Here is a 16,106-nt window from a genome sequence, read left to right as displayed (position 1 = left end):
TTTCCTCATACTGAAGCAACACCTTTAAGTCATTTCCGGGAGGAGGCGATAAAGATAAGTAAACCGATGATGATAAGGTGTCGGATCATCGATATTGTGGATGTGGTGTAGTTTAGTGTATGATGCAGATATACAGCTCTTTTAGTGTAATAATGGGTGGCACAGCTGGTGGGTGGCGGGCGGCAAGGGGTGATGGGTGGCCTCCTTATAGTGAATGGTAGAACAGCTGTGTGTGTGTGTGTGTGTGTGTGTGTGTGTGTGTGTGTGTGTGTGTGTGTACGTGGACCAGGCCGGTGTGGCGATGACCTCTCTCTCTCTCTCTCTCTCTCTCTCTCTCTCTCTCTCTCTCTCTCTCTCTCTCTCTCTCTCTCTCTTATCCATAAACAAATATCAGTACTAAAGGCATAAAGAAACATAACTCAAATCCAACATGGGAGATTCTCAACCTTATTTGTTTGTATTGTAAGGGTTATAACTGTGTGTGTTGGTGTAGGGAGATAGGATCATTGTGGGTGTGGAGCGATATGGTCATTATTTGTAGGAACATGGTTGGGGGGGTTACCGTGAGAGATAGTGTTGGGGAGGGGGGTTACCGTGAGGAGATAGTGTTGGGGGAGGTTACCGTGAGAGATAGTGTTGGGGAGGGTTACCGTGAGGAATAGTGTTGGGGAGGGGGTTACCGTAGAGATAGTGTTGGGGAGGTTACCGTGAGGGAGATAGTGTTGGGGGGGGGGTTACCGTGGAGGAGATAGTGTTGGGGGAGGGTACCGTGAGGAGATAGTGTTGGGGGAGGGGGTTACCGTGAGGAGATAGTGTTGGGGTTACTGAGGAGATATGTTGGGGGAGGGTTACCGTGAGGGAGATAGTGTTGGGGGAGGGGGTTACCGTGAGGGAGATAGTGTTGGGGGGGGGTTACCGTGGGGAGATAGTGTTGGGGGAGGGGGTTACCGTGAGGGAGATAGTGTTGGGGGAGGGGGTTACCGTGAGGAGATAGTGTTGGGGGAGGGGGGGTACCGTGAGGGAGAGATAGTGTTGGGGGAGGGGGTTACCGTGAGGGAGATAGTGTTGGGGGGGTTACCGTGAGAAATGGGGGAGGGGGGGTTACCGTGAGGGGAGATAGTGTTGGGGGTTACCGTGAGGAGATAGTTGTTGAGGAGGTGTTGGGGGAGGGGTACGGTGGGGAGATAGTGTTGGGGGAGGGTTACCGTGAGGGGATAGTGTTGGGGAGGGGGGGTTACCGTGAGGGAGATAGTGTGGGGGAGGGGGTACGTGAGGAGATAGTGTTGGGGAGGGGGTTACCGTGGGGAGATAGTGTTGGGGGAGGGGGTTACCGTGAGGAGATAGTGTTGGGGGGAGGGGTTACTGTAGGGGAAGAGGGGGTTACCGTGAGGAGATAGTGTTGGGGGAGGGGGTTACCGTGAGGGAGATAGTGTTGGGGGAGGGGGGGTTACCGTGAGGGGATAGGTGTTGGGGGAGGGGGTTACCGTGAGGGAGATAGTGTTGGGGAGGGGGGTTACCGTGAGGGAGATAGTGTTGGGGGGTTACCGTGAGGAGATAGTGTTGGGGGGTTCGTGAGGGGAGATAGTGTTGGGGGGTTACCGTGAGGGAGATAGTGTTGGGGGTGGGGGGCCGTAGGGAGATAGTGGTGGGGGGGAGGGGGGTTACCGTGAGGAGATAGTGTTGGGGGAGGGGTTACCAGCCACAAACACACACACACACACACACACACACACACACACACACACACACACACACACACACACACACACACACACACACACACACACACACACACACACACACACACACACACACACACACACACACACACACACACACACACACACACACACACACACACACACACACACACACACACACCCGGTGCCTGGACGAGTAATATGGTTCTCAGGTACCGACATTATTAAACCTCCAACACTCTATCTCTGCTATATTCTCATATCATATAATCATATCTTGCTATAATCTGCCATAATCAGAGTTTACTCGACGGTGGATTATAGTGAAAATAGTGCCAGGTGGAGTGCCAGGTGTGGGGTGCCAGGGTGGGTGCCAGGTGTGGGGTGGTGGTTGGTAACCAGAGTGCCTGCCCACGATACCCAAGTGGTCACGAGGAGAGAGATGGTTGTTAGTGTGGCGCCGTGATGGTGGTAGTAGTGATGGTGGTGATAGTGACAATGCTGGTGGTGGTGATAATAGTGATGGTGGTGATAGTGACAATACTGGTGGTGGTGATAAAGTGGATGGTGGTGATAGTGACAATACTGGTGATGGTGATAATAGTAATGGTGGTGAGAACAATACTGGTGGTGGTGATAGTGACAATACTGGTGGTGGTGATAATAGTGAACGTACAGTACTGGTGATGGTGAAAGTGACGAATGAGACAATAGAGTGAAGAATGACCATGTAATTGATAGTGTTGATAGTGATTATTATTATGATGATGATAATTTTGATAATGAAGAACTGTTGGAAAACTGATATAATGATAATGAGGAAACTGGGCTGATAATGAGAGTAATTAAAGATGATAATGAAGATGATAATGATACGAATGATATTGACAAAACGTGATGAAAGTAATGATAAGAAACTTGATAATGATATGGTTAGGTTAGGTGAGGTGTAATGCCCAATGACACTGCTAGGGAGAGGTGAGGCATGGAGAAGTGTGAGGGGGTGGAGGGAGGAGCTGTGGGGGGAGGGGTGGAGGGGAGGAGCTGGGGAGGGGGTGGGGAGGGAGGAGGTGTGAGGGTGGGAGGGTGGAGGAGGAGCTGTGAGGGGGGCGTGGAGGGAGGAGCTGTGAGGGGTGGGGGAGGGAGAGGTGTGAGGGGGGGGGGGGAGGGAGGAGTTGGAGGGGGGGGGTGGAAGGGGAGAAAGGTCTGAGAAGATGTAATAGGGAATGGGCTGAGAGGGTGGGGGTGAGGGGAGGAGGGAGGAGAGGGGGTGGGGTGAGGGGAGGAGGGAGAGAGAGGGGTGGGAGGGGAGGAGGAGAGAGAGGTGGGGAGGGGAGTAGGGGTGTATGGGCGAAGGGTGGGAGGGGAGGAGGGAGAGAGAGGGTGAGGGGTAGGTGAAGGGCGGGGTGGAGGGAGGAGGGAGAGAGGGTGGGTGGAGGGAGGAGGGTGGGTGAGGGGAGGAGGGAGAGAGAGGTGTGAGGGAGGGTGTAAGATAGAAGGCCAACCGTACAAGGTTCCCTGCAAGCCAATCTCAAACGGTCCATTACTCACCCCCGATCAACACAGCCAAGTCAATAGACCACCTCAGACCAGCATCCGTCAGTGGGGTCGAGGAATATGAAATAAGGCCTTACACCCATATTGGACAGTGTAGGATGTCTAGTGCCTGTGTCGACAGACAATAACCAACCCATGACACAACCCTAACACACTATTAGCTTAGTCAGCCCGCCCTCTACCTCCTAAATCTTCACTCTGAACTATAACTTCTTCCCCACTCTAATCTGTCACCCACACACACAGGAGGGGGCAAGTGGGGGGTGTGGGGTAAGAATGTTTACCTTGACCCAAAAACATATCAGTTCACACGTTAAGAGTTGCCAACTAGCCCCGCAGCCGTAGTGGAGGCGCAGTACGAGTGATAAGTAGATAGTATAGACGTAAAGTGTTGAAGTCATGGGAAAATAATAATAATAATAATACTATTTTTATTATGCGGGGGGACGCGACCTTGATATTATTCTCGTAGGCAGTATTAGTAAAGTAGTGTGTAGTAAGGTGATACACCACGATGACCTGTTTACCTTGTCCCTGTGGTAGTGTGTTGTGTCCTTCTTACTCCCAGCTGATGGACCTATTAGACACGCACTTATTACTGACACATGTGTACATTATACTAACACTGACTTACATACTGACACATGTGTACATTATACTAACACTGACTTACATACTGATACATGTGTACATTTATACTTAGACAGAGACACATCATAATAATAATAGTTTCCCCTCGTGTAAGAGGATGGCCGGCCCAAGGGCCACCTAGGGGTGAAGGTGTAGAAGCTGTCGCCAACACATCACTCACACCCTAAGTTAACGAGCTGCATGACCCAGTGTTTAAGGTGTAGAAGTTGTCGCCAACACATCACTCACACCCTAAGTTAACGAGCTGCATGACCCAGTGTTTAAGGTGTAGAAGTTGTCACCAACACATCACTCACACCCTAAGTTAACGAGCTGCATGACCCAGTGTCAAGGAACAGTCCGAGAAGACCGGACAACTGCCTAACCATTACCCCGGAACACGATCCGAAAGTCGATTAACATCCAGGTCCCCAATTACTGCTGGGTAGACAGAGGCAAATGGCGTGAAGAAACCTTGCCCACAGTTTCACCCTGGCGGGGAATCGAACCCTGGTCCGTTTGCGAGGCGAGGCGAGGATGCTGACCATTACACCACATCATATTGACATACAGTACACTCATGCTGATCTCTCTCTCTCCATGGCGGAACATAACACTAACATAAATTAGTTTGAAAACCACAAACCAGAAACTTGATTTGGCGTAAAATATTAGTTGGTACAACGTGAGAGCTTAAAACTTTACTCTTCAGCTTTATTAAACGCTTGAAGCTTAATCTGATTTATTTTTTTTGTTTTTTCTGGTTGAACTTTACTTTCGACTCAATGCTGTGATTTTAAAGTTTAATCTGTTTTTATTTGTTTAATGTGTGTGTGTGTGTGTGTGTGTGTGTGTGTGTGTGTGTGTGTGTAATAATAATAATAATAATAATAATTAACGGTTTATTGAAATAGCTCGGCAGCCAGAAGGCTGAAAATATACAGTTACATATTTGGGGAATGGGTTACGAATTACAAATAATATACAAGTAACATAAGTGACACAAATAAGACATATAATAACTAGATGGGGATCAGCTCAAACTACAGTTCATTTCAACATAGTGACAGTGTAGGGAGCAGTGTTTACCGGGAGTGAATACACTGATTTATTACAAGTTATTGATAATTTTTACAATGGTTGGGACTGGGCTGTTCTTATAGCGATCAGTTCGTGCACGTATGGGCTGGATGCGGGGGTGGTGTCGAACAGCAATTCTCGGACAAGGGATCTCAGGTGGTAGTAGGAGCCGGTGTGTGTGTGCGTGTGTGTGTGTGTGTGTGTGCGTGTGTGTGTGTGTTATAGAAATTATGCTAGGTAAACAGGATAGAGTAAGACAGGTGGAGTAAGACAGGTGGAGTAGAGAAGGTGGAGTAGAGAAGGTGGAGAAGAGGAGGTGGAGTAGAGAAGGTGGAGAAGAGGAGGTGGAGAAGAGGAGGTGGAGGACAGGTGGAGTAAGAGGAGGTGGAGTAAGACAGGTGGAGTAAGAGAAGGTGGAGTAGAGAAGGTGGAGTAAGACAGGTGGAGTAAGACAGGTGGAGTAGAGAAGGTGGAGAAGAGGAGGTGGAGTAAGACAGGTGGAGTAAGACAGGTGGAGTAGAGAAGGTGGAGTAAGAGGCGGAGTAAGACATTAGACTGACGGGCTCTGGACGGCCACTCAGGCGAATAAATAAACAGAGAGAAGGACTGACCCACCCTCACTATTGTTGACTGTGTGTGTGTGTGTGTGTGTGTGCGTGTGTGTGTGCGTGTGTGTGTGTGTGTATGTGTGTGAGTGATATATACGCAATATTATCTTATTTGTTTGCATGTATACTTGACTGACCACCCGACCATCTATTAACGCCCGTGTGTATGTATGTATGTATGTATGTATGTGTTGTAGGTGTTTCCTGTGTGGTTTTATCGAGATGTATGTATGTATGTATATTATGTAGGCAAATCAGTGCATATGTCAGGGTGAAATATCCCCCCCCCCCCCTGCACAGTTAAGCACAGGATGTATTGTTAAGCGGTGATGTCTGCTCAGGCGGGCGTTCAGTACATTATACCGTGGACACAGCGGGCAGGAAGTCTCTTGAATTTACAACGAGAGATTAAGTCCCCCGGGCGAGGCTGGGGTTGTGTACTGAGTGTGTTACAGCTGGTTGTGGTTATTATTATTATCATCATCATCATCAGCATCATTATTATTATTATTGTCATCATTTTCATCATCATTATTATATTTACCACCACCACCACCTCAGGAGTCTTAGGAATCTTCGGGCGGGTCCTAGAAATCCTCCGCGGGTCTTAGGAATCCTTGGGCAGGGCTTAGGAATCCTCAGGAGTCTTAGAAATCCTCCGCTGGTCTTGGGAATTAGCAGGAAAGAGCCTCTATGATCCCCTCTCTCTCTCTCTCTCTCTCTCTCTCTCTCTCTCTCTCTCTCTCATTGTTTCTAACTAAATGTTTGAATTTATTAATGAAAAGGTTAGGTTAGATTAGTTTAGTTAGGTTAGATTAGGTGAGGTTAGCATCAGGGAGTTTAATCATCAGGTGAAATAACCCGGTGTGTTTAATCTTCAGGTGATCATTATTGTTATTGCAAGAGTTGAAATATTAAAGAAATAACAACAGCGACCTTAGGTGTTACTTAGCACGATGGAAAGGTGTTACTTGTGATAAGGAACAGATAGGTGGTCACGTAACACAGATAAAAGGTGTTACGTGTTATTTTTTTACATTATTATGGTTACGTAACACGATGGAAAGGTGAACGTAATACAAGCAAAATGTGTTATCAATCAAAGGAGACCGATGATGGGCAACTTAACACGAGTGATTGGTGTTACGTCTGGATGATGATGGATAACTATCACCACGTTGGTACGGTGTTACGAACATTTGGTCATGTGATAGTGTGATAAGGCCTAAATGCTGTTAAGAGTATATGACATTGTAAGAGAAACACAACACAAGGAACTGGTGTTAAAGTGCTATGTATTAACACGGGAAAGATGGCTGACTTAGCACGAGTGAGCGGTGTTAGGATACGCCAGCAGGTGTTAGTGTGATAGTGGTGGAGAAAACCTAACACCAGGTGATAGTGGTGTTTTGAGCCTCATGTACCCAGGCAGTAAGACTCACTATGCCTTGCTACACCTTCTACCCTGGCTGGAGACCCGGGTTTAGGAAGGCCATTGACAGGTAAGACTCGGCTCCCAGGTGGTGTTAACGGCTCCCAGGTGGTGTTAACGGCTCCCAGGTGGTGTTAACGGCTCCCAGGTGGTGTTAACGGCTCCCAGGTGGTGTTAACGGCTCCCAGGTGGTGTTAAGTGGCTCCCAGGTGGTGTTAACGGCTCCCAGGTGATGTTAACGGCTCCCAGCTGGTGTTAACGGCTCCCAGCTGGTGTTAACGGCTCCCAGGTGGTGTTAAGTGGCTCCCAGCTGGTGTTGAGAGTGGCTCCCAGGTGGTGTGCGGCTCCCAGGTGATAACGGCTCCCAGCTGGTGTTAACGGCTCCCAGGTGGTGTTAAGTGGCTCCCAGCTGGTGTTAACGGCTCCCAGCTGGTGTTAGCAGCTCCCAGGTGATGTTAGTGGCTCCCAGGTGGTGTTAAGCGGCTCCCAGCTGGTGTTGGCGGCTCCCAGCTGGGTGTTAACAGCTCCCAGCTGGTGTTAGCAGCTCCCAGGTGATGTTAGTGGCTCCCAGCTGGTGTTAGTGGCTCCCAGGTGGTGTTAGAGTGGCTCCCAGGTGGTGTTGAGTGGCTCCCAGGTGGTGTTAAGTGGCTCCCAGGTGGTGTTAAGTGGCTCCCAGGTGGTGTTAACGGCTCCCAGGTGGTGTTGATGGCTCGGGTGTGGTGTTAACATCCCAGGTGATGTTAGTGGCTCCCAGCTGGTGTTGAGTGGCTCCCAGGTGGTGTTAAGTGGCTCCCAGGTGGTGTTAGGTGTGGCTCCCAGGTGGTGTTAGAGGTGGCTCCCAGGTGGTATTAAGTGGCTCCCAGGTGGTGTTAACGGCTCCCAGCTGGTGTTAACAGCTCCCAGCTGGTGGTAACTCTCCCAGCTGGTGTTAGTGGCTCCTCCCAGGTGGTGTTAAGTGGCTCCCAGGTGGTGTTAACGGCTCCCAGGTGGTGTTAACGGCTCCCAGGTGGTGTTAAGTGGCTCCCAGGTGGTGTTAACGGCTCCCAGGTGGTGTTAAGTGGCTCCCAGGTGGTGTTAACGGCTCCCAGGTGATGTTAACGGCTCCCAGCTGGTGTTAACGGCTCCCAGCTGGTGTTAACGGCTCCCAGGTGGTGTTAGCAGCTATCTGTGTGTTATAGGATGCCTGTGTCTACCTGGTGTAACTTTCTTGACGTTACGTGAGTTTAAATCAGGTGTTACCTGATGTTATTTGATGCTACCTGATGTTACTTTGTTACCCGGTGTTACCTGGTAATCGGGGGTTTAACGTGACATCGGTGAGGGTAGGAAGGGCGTGGCTATGACAAACACATTTACTCTCATTAACTTAACATTATTCCTTATATTATATGATGTCGCTTTTAACGGTGTATTAACTAACCCAGATTAAGCCTATACTAACCCGACCCGACCTCACCTGACCCGACCCAACCTCACCTAGCCTCACCTCAATAGTGTTAAGGTGGTTAGTCTTTTGGTGAAATGAACCGGGGTGGAGAGTCTTCATAATATAAACATACAGTACAAGCTTACACACACAGGGTTGTAGGTTACTTAGTGTGTACATGTGAGCGCAGCAGCGGCCGTGTACATAAACCAGATATATATGCTGGTGCGTAACCTGTCTGCCTGACAACACCCCCGAGAACCTTCCCCTGACAACACCCCCCGAGAACTCCCTGACAACACTTCATTCCCCGGAGAATCTTCCTGACAACACTCTAATTTCGAGAACCTTCCCTGACAACACTTCGAGAACCTTCCTGACAACACCCCCCACCCCCGAGAACCTTCCCTGACAACACCCCCACTCCCTCGAGAACCTTCGACAACACCCCCACTTCGAGAACCTTCTGACAACACCCCCTAATTCCCGAGAACCTTTCTGACAACACCCCCCCCCCACTCCCCTGAGAACCTTCCCCTGACAACACCCCCCCAATTCTCGAGAACCTTCCTCGACAACACTTCCCCACCCCGGAGAACCTTCCCCTGACAACACCCCCACCCCCTGAGAACCTTCTGACAACACACTCCTGCCGTCACCCCCCAATCTCTCTTCTCCCCCTCTTATATTCACATTTTCCTCTCTTCATGCTCTCCTTCTGTCTCTGCCACACTGGTTCCCAATTATTGTTAGAAAGAAGAAGAGGTAATTAATGATTCCATAGCATCTCTCTCTTTCTCAAACTAGATCGAGGAAGAAAGAGAATAAGGAGAATGGAAGGTAAGCAGAGAAAAGTAAAAACTAGGAAGGGAGAGAGAGAGAGAGAGGAGAGAGAGAGAGAGAGAGAGAGAGAGAGAGAGAGAGACCCTCCTGCCATCATTAATCTCTTTAGGTCTTCTTGGAATCATTAATTACACCTGTAACTAATGAAACCTTAATGAACTGTGGCCATCTTTTTCTCCGTCTGTGTGTCTCCATAAACCTAACCTAACCAAATCAAACTCCACTCCCCTAACCTAACCCCACCTGTACACCCCCTCACCATAAGCGGCTGTCCCTAGTCTGTACCACTTAAGATCTTCACCACGAGTTATTATTATCATCATCATCATCACTATGTACACACACTTACAGTATAAATCATGTTGTTTGCAGGGTATCGGAGTATCTTATGGGAGACATCGACAGTTCTTCAGCTATCCTTAACTGCTCTACCGCCTCCTCCAGGAACAAGGTCAGTTCTGTGGCTCACTGTTGGCTCTAGGTTATAGAGAGAGCAGTATGGAGGAGTCAGACCTGTGGCTCACTGTTGGCTCTAGGTTATAGAGAGAGCAGTATGGAGGAGTCAGACCTGTGGCTCACTGTTGGCTCTAGGTTATAGAGAGAGCAGTATGGAGGAGTCAGACCACACCTGGATTACGCAGTTCAGTTCTGGTCACCGTATTACAGAATGGATATAGAATCCTTGGAAAGAGTTCAGAGGAGAATGACAACACTAATCCCGGGCATTAGGAACCTTGAGTACAGAGACAGGTTAAAGCATCTTAATTTGCACTCCCTTGAGAGGCGTAGAGCGAGGGGCGACCTGATAGAGGTGTTTAAGTGGAAGGCAGGACTAAACAAAGGGGACATTACAAAGGTACTCAAACTATCCAACCAGGAGCGAACTCGTAACGCGAGATAGATAAACATTGGTTTATAAATAGAGTAGTGGTTACCAAACATCACTCTGGAACATAGAGGCTGGATGGATATATGAGTAATAGGAGTTGAGTGTATCGGCACCGATAGTTAATGTGAGGGTGTCGGTCACCTTATACACGTCATCATCGTCGTCAGCTTCTCCTCGTCACTGCTGTACAGTTACATATTTATATATATTTAACCAATATTTCACCTTCAAAATGTTTAAAATTTCATTTTTGTTTTTGTTGGTTTTGGGAGTGAGTGTAGTCTGGGCCCAGTCGGGGGGTTCAGTGGTGACCATTATGTCCAGGGAACCCGTCACGGTGGTCAAGTCCCTGGCTGAAACCACTGACCCCGGCGGTGAGGTGGTCAAGCCTCAGGCTGTGACCACTGACCCCGGCGGTGAGGTGGTCAAGCCGCAGGCTGTGACCACGGACCCCGGCGGTGAGGTGGTCAAGCCGCAAGCTGTGACCACGGACCCCGGCGGTGAGGTGGTCAAGCCACAGGCCTGTGGCGTGACCAACACCTCTGTGGAGCCTCCCAGGCACACTGTGACGTACACCACGGGGGAGGGGCCGGGCTGCCCCACCATAATTCAGACTGGTGGCGTCTCCCTGGCCACCTGTGGCAACGTGCAGCCTCAGGTCAACACCACTGCGAAAGTGGAGCCCCAGGTCACCACTCCGAAAGTGCAGCCCCAGGTCACCACTCCGAAAGTGGAGCCCCAGGTCACCACTCCGAAAGTGGAGCCCCAGGTCACCACTCCAACAGTGGGAGTTGAAACTAAGGTCATCATAGTGGAGCCAGCCATTCCCAAGATGCGTTCTCGCCGCCGCCGAGTAAAACGAAAACACGTGTGGCAGGTCGGGAAGCCCATGGACCCGCACGGTCCTGGATGGTGCCACATACAGCAGCTGGCTGACTGGCGGCGACGGCTGGTGGGCAAGTATAACAGCGGCAAGATGTAGTGGATGGCCTTACCCCCACCCTGACCAGTGTCTTTATTCTTTTTACATTATCTACAATATTATAAGAACCTTATGTATTATCAGAGTTCCTGAACAAAACTGTATTCCCAGGCTTGGCAATACACATGTCACAAAGTGATCCTCTCAACAATATTCTTGTATTGGTAATCAAAGCAGTAGCTGAGATACACATACGCAGGCAAACAGTTCACTGCACGAAACGTATCTCTCAAAGCTGTCAAAATTAGAACTAGCATGAATAAGTTAATGTTCAGCTGAATCTAATGTTCATAAGGTAAAATGCACAGAAATTCCCCTGTGCTCAGGGTACCAGGTTCGTGTCATGATAAGGATAATTATTGTTGCTAATGATTAGTGTTGTTCATTGAAACATGGTTTTATTATACTATAGTATATAATAAATGGCTGAAAAGAATATTTTCACTTAATCACACAGGGATGCTATGTAAACAGTGCAAACCAGTGTCACTGGGGGTGACTCAGCCGCCTGGCGCGCGACCATCAGTACAGTACTTTATAAACAAGTTAGGTGATCGTTAAGTATTGTTGCCAACCTGAGTGAAAAAAGCTTGACACTGATAATATTCTAGAGTATTATTGAGTCTTAATTACACTGATAATACTCTTAGAAGTAATTAATATTACCATAGATAATAATTGGTTTGAGTATTACTAAGGTCACCCTAATCCCAGTGCAAGAAAAAAGGACAATGCTGATTATTATTTTGATTTAATTCACCTGAGTAAAGCTGGGGTGTCTAATCTTCAGGTCAGATTAGGTTGCATGAAGTAAGCTGGGGTATAATCTTCATGTTAGGTAAGGGTACATGAAATAAGCTGGGGTATCTAATCTTCAGGTCATGTTAGGTAAGGGTACATGAAATAAGCTGGGGTATCTAATCTTCAGGTCAGGTTAGGTAAGGGTACATGAAATAAGCTGGGGTATCTAATCTTCAGGTCATGTTAGGTAAGGGTACATGAAATAAGCTGGGGTATCTAATCTTCAGGTCAGGTTAGGTAAGGGTACATGAAATAAGCTTGGGTATCTAATCTTCAGGTCATGTTAGGTAAGGGTACATGAAATAAGCTGGGGTATCTAATCTTCAGGTCAGGTTAGGTAAGGGTACATGAAATAAGCTGGGGTATCTAATCTTCAGGTCAGGTTAGGTAAGGGTACATGAAATAAGCTTGGGTATCTAATCTTCAGGTCAGGTTAGGTAAGGGTACATGAAATAAGCTGGGGTATCTAATCTTCAGGTCATGTTAGGTAAGGGTACATGAAATAAGCTGGGGTATCTAATCTTCAGGTCAGGTTAGGTAAGGGTACATGAAATAAGCTGGGGTATCTAATCTTCAGGTCAGGTTAGGTAAGGGTACATGAAATAAGCTGGGGTATCTAATCTTCAGGTCAGGTTAGGTAAGGGTACATGAAATAAGCTGGGGTATCTAATCTTCAGGTCAGGTTAGGTAAGGGTACATGAAATAAGCTGGGGTATCTAATCTTCAGGTCAGGTTAGGTAAGGGTACATGAAATAAGCTGGGGTATCTAATCTTCAGGTTACTCCAAAACAATACAATTCAAATTAAGTTAACTGGACGCTGATCATTACAATTCTTTGTGTACAGTCTTGTGAGAACTTGGTGAGCAGCGACGGAGAGAGCACCACCGGGGAGCGAGGCGGCATAGCTGGCGCTGAGGGAGGGTGTTTGGACCCCGGCCTGAAGGAACCAGAGGTACTCACACCCCAGCAGATTGATGAGTACCTTCACCGCCATGAGCAGGGTGAGGGAGAGTTCCTTTACACAGTACCTTACCATACTTAATGTGTGAGAGTGATAATAATTTATAATAATATGAATAATTAACGGTTTATTGAAAAAGTTCTGCAGCCCGAAGGCTGAAAATACTTTATACATTACAAAAAATGACTTATTACATACAAAGACATACTGTAGGGTAGTTGGGTCGTTTAACAAATGCTTTCATTACTGAAAAGGAGAAGGAACATGAATGGAACATACTGGTCATGGAGACACAATGTGGTGTCACTCTGCTAGGTGTTGTTGTGTTATCCGGTGTAAAGCCGACCCACAGGGTGGACTGATTAACACCTGGTCAGAAGACGGTGGTTGGTTCCCAGGGGTGCTTATCTCACTGGTGGGTCACGGCTCTCACTGGTACTGTCTCGTGTTGAACTCACTGGCTTAAACACTGGTCCCACTTCTTTCCGAAACAAAATTGTCACTTTTGACGGGATTATGTTGATATCCCGGTGGTGAGGATGGGTCCAGGAGAGGGACTTGAGTAATGGGCCGACATTGGTTGAGGGGCAGCAGGAGTGGGCACCTGAAAGGTCTTGACTCTCCGGTGGTCAAGGATGTGTGAGTGTTTATTATATATGTATGTAAGTGTTTGTTAATGTGTGTATGTGAACGTATTTTACTGTATGTCTATTGTGTCTGCTGTTATTGTGCCGCTGTGTGTACATGTCATGGGTTGCGCTGGGCCTCCCGCACAACCCATCCCAAATGTTTGTTTAGGTAGAGATAAGGTACCCGGCCAGCCGATAGGGGTCATTTCACGCCTCAAAACCACATTTTAGCCAGTGGGCTTTAGACCTTGGGTTAGAGAAGACCTCCTGCTCCGCGGATTTAGAACAGGGGCCATACAGTCCTACCAGTGCTACGAGTCTGTGTGTGCAAATCCCCGAGATTGTTGTTAAGTCCAGCGACAAGTTAACACATCCTGTAAAGGAAGTGATCAATGGTGAGGGCCTGTTGCTACAAGAGCACTCCAGGCCGGCCTAATAGATCTAACGATTAATTCTCCAGGTTGACAAACTCTCCCTTATAACTTACGGTACTGTGGCGTGAATGTGAGTGACTGATCTATTCATTCAAATTATAAGTCCAGTGTATGGAATTGTGCCAAATAAACGTAAGTGCAATCATCTGCCCGTATCTGTGATCCCTCTATTATTATTATTACCAAAGGTAATGACTGATTGGTTATGACAAAGTATAACCAATAACTTAGATGGATGCTGGAAATTTATGAATTCATTAAATCATCATTTATCAAGTACACAACGCATTGAATGCCGGAAGCAGAGTGAAATTCTTCGTAGTGATACACTATAATCTCCTGGGTGAGCAACCAGTGTGAAGGTATCTGAGTTCTACGGTAAGAAAACCACTTTCCTGCATTTAAAACGTAAGAGTACATAACTGAAGGATTAGTGTGTACGTTTCTATACCCTGTCAATATGTGTACGTTACTAATACGTCGCCGTGTGTACGTTACTAAAATAATGTGGGTTTACGTACAGGTGTGGAGTACGCGCTGCACCGTGCCAAGGTGTGGAGTAAGTACGCTAAGGACGTGATGACGTATATAGAGAAGCGCGCCCAGATGGACCTTGAGTACGCCAGGAACCTCACCAAGCTGGCGCACACAGTCAGACCTGCGCTCAAGGAGGAGGTCAGTAATGCTGCTCTGAGGGATAATAACAACTAGCACCACACACCTAACACCTGCACCACACACCTAACACCACACACCTAACACCACACACCTAACACCTGCAGCACACACCTAACACCTGCAGCACACACCTAACACCTGTCCCACACCTACAGCACACGCCTAACACCTGTCCCACACCTACAGCGCACACACTTAACACCTGCCCCACACACCTGCACCACACTTCCATCACCTGTCTATATTCAGTAACTGGGCGGGTCAGACCAATAAAGAGCTGTGGCAGATTCACCAGGAATTTTGGATGACAAAGCCGTAGAGTTCCTCACCCCCTCCCTCCCTCCCCCCGACCACAAAAACAAACATGATTTCAGTTTTATGGTCGTGGTAGAAATGACTGCTGACTTTTATAATGACCACGAAAGATCAATGGACAGAGCAGTCTAGGTAGTGTACTGTACCTTCCCCGGGGCTATGTAGTCCCTCTCCCCTCCGTCACTCCCCAACTCCCCTCCCTCATTCTCCCCCTCCCTACTGTAGTCCTGTAGAAAGGTTTGCCTCATAAAAAACATCTTTGGCCTAACAATGTTCTCCTCTTTATCACCGAGTCCCTTCCCTCCCTCCCCAAATGTTGATGGGGGGTGTATTTCATAAGGAGGGTTGATGGGGGGGATGATAGATGGGGGGTGATAGATGGGGGTGATAGATGGGGAGAGGGTTGATGGGGAGAGGGATAATGTGGTTTACTGGGGATTGGTGATTTGGCAGTGGATTGACGGGGTTAACAGTGGGTTGTGGGCGTCTACTACCAGTTGGCGGGGTTGTGGAGTGGGTGTTGTGGTGGGTCATCTGAGTGTTGTTACTGAACCAGCGAAGCACATGAGAAATTGTTTGGGCTTCAGGAGTCCTTGGGGTCCCCTCTCACATGCCTCTCTCTCTCTCTCTCTCTCTCTCTCTCTCAGGAGATACTAATCCAGTGGTTCTGGCCTTGGATACCATCACGAAAACAGTGGAGTGTATTGTCTCTGAACCACATATTGCGTTTGAGCTTGACTCCGTAATTGGTGTTACTTATTTTGTTTCATAATTCATGTGGTCGCTGCTTTACGTGGGTGAAATATTTGTACACTTCCTTTATTTATTATTTCCGTATTTATTGGAGCCATTGTTGTTCATACTCATTCTTTACTTATAAAATCCTACCATTTTTAGTGCTAAATTGGTATGACTCACTATTCTTCTCATTCTTCCAAGTTGGGCAGTGCTTGTCAAAGGAGGCGTGTTCTTGCTTACAGGAAGTACACTTCAGGTTGGTAGCTTGAGTGTGAATGTTTACCTGTGTGCATGTTTGTGTATGACTGTATGTGTGCTTTATGTGTGAGTGCATGGGCGTGTTATGTATGTGAATGTGTGTGTGTGTTTGCCATTCTAACTCTTGTTCTATTTATCTGTCC

General features: G+C 47.8%; 1 protein-coding gene across 7 annotated transcripts in view; it reads left to right on the top strand.

Annotated features, from left to right (window-relative positions):
• Positions 1-16,106, top strand: part of LOC121879665 (rho GTPase-activating protein 45-like) — a 152,529-nt gene that overhangs the window by 99,819 nt on the left and 36,604 nt on the right. For 6 of the 7 annotated variants that reach the window (XR_006091388.1, XM_042386358.1, XM_042386357.1 and 3 more), the window contains exons 6-8: positions 9,649-9,727; positions 12,795-12,951; positions 14,498-14,649. Coding sequence is in view for 6 of the 7 variants with exons in the window: in XM_042386358.1 (XP_042242292.1) it covers positions 9,649-9,727; positions 12,795-12,951; positions 14,498-14,649 (388 nt within the window). In the remaining variant the exon portion in view is untranslated. Of the gene's footprint in view, positions 1-6,464; positions 7,078-9,648; positions 9,728-12,794; positions 12,952-14,497; positions 14,650-16,106 lie in introns of those variants that run through there. The other variant, XM_042386361.1, reaches the window with a different exon arrangement.

The sequence above is a fragment of the Homarus americanus genome, unplaced genomic scaffold (genome assembly GCF_018991925.1).
Source record: "Homarus americanus isolate GMGI-L3 unplaced genomic scaffold, GMGI_Hamer_2.0 scaffold42643, whole genome shotgun sequence".
Taxonomy (NCBI): domain Eukaryota; kingdom Metazoa; phylum Arthropoda; class Malacostraca; order Decapoda; family Nephropidae; genus Homarus; species Homarus americanus.
This window is presented reverse-complemented; position numbering and strand designations above follow the sequence as displayed.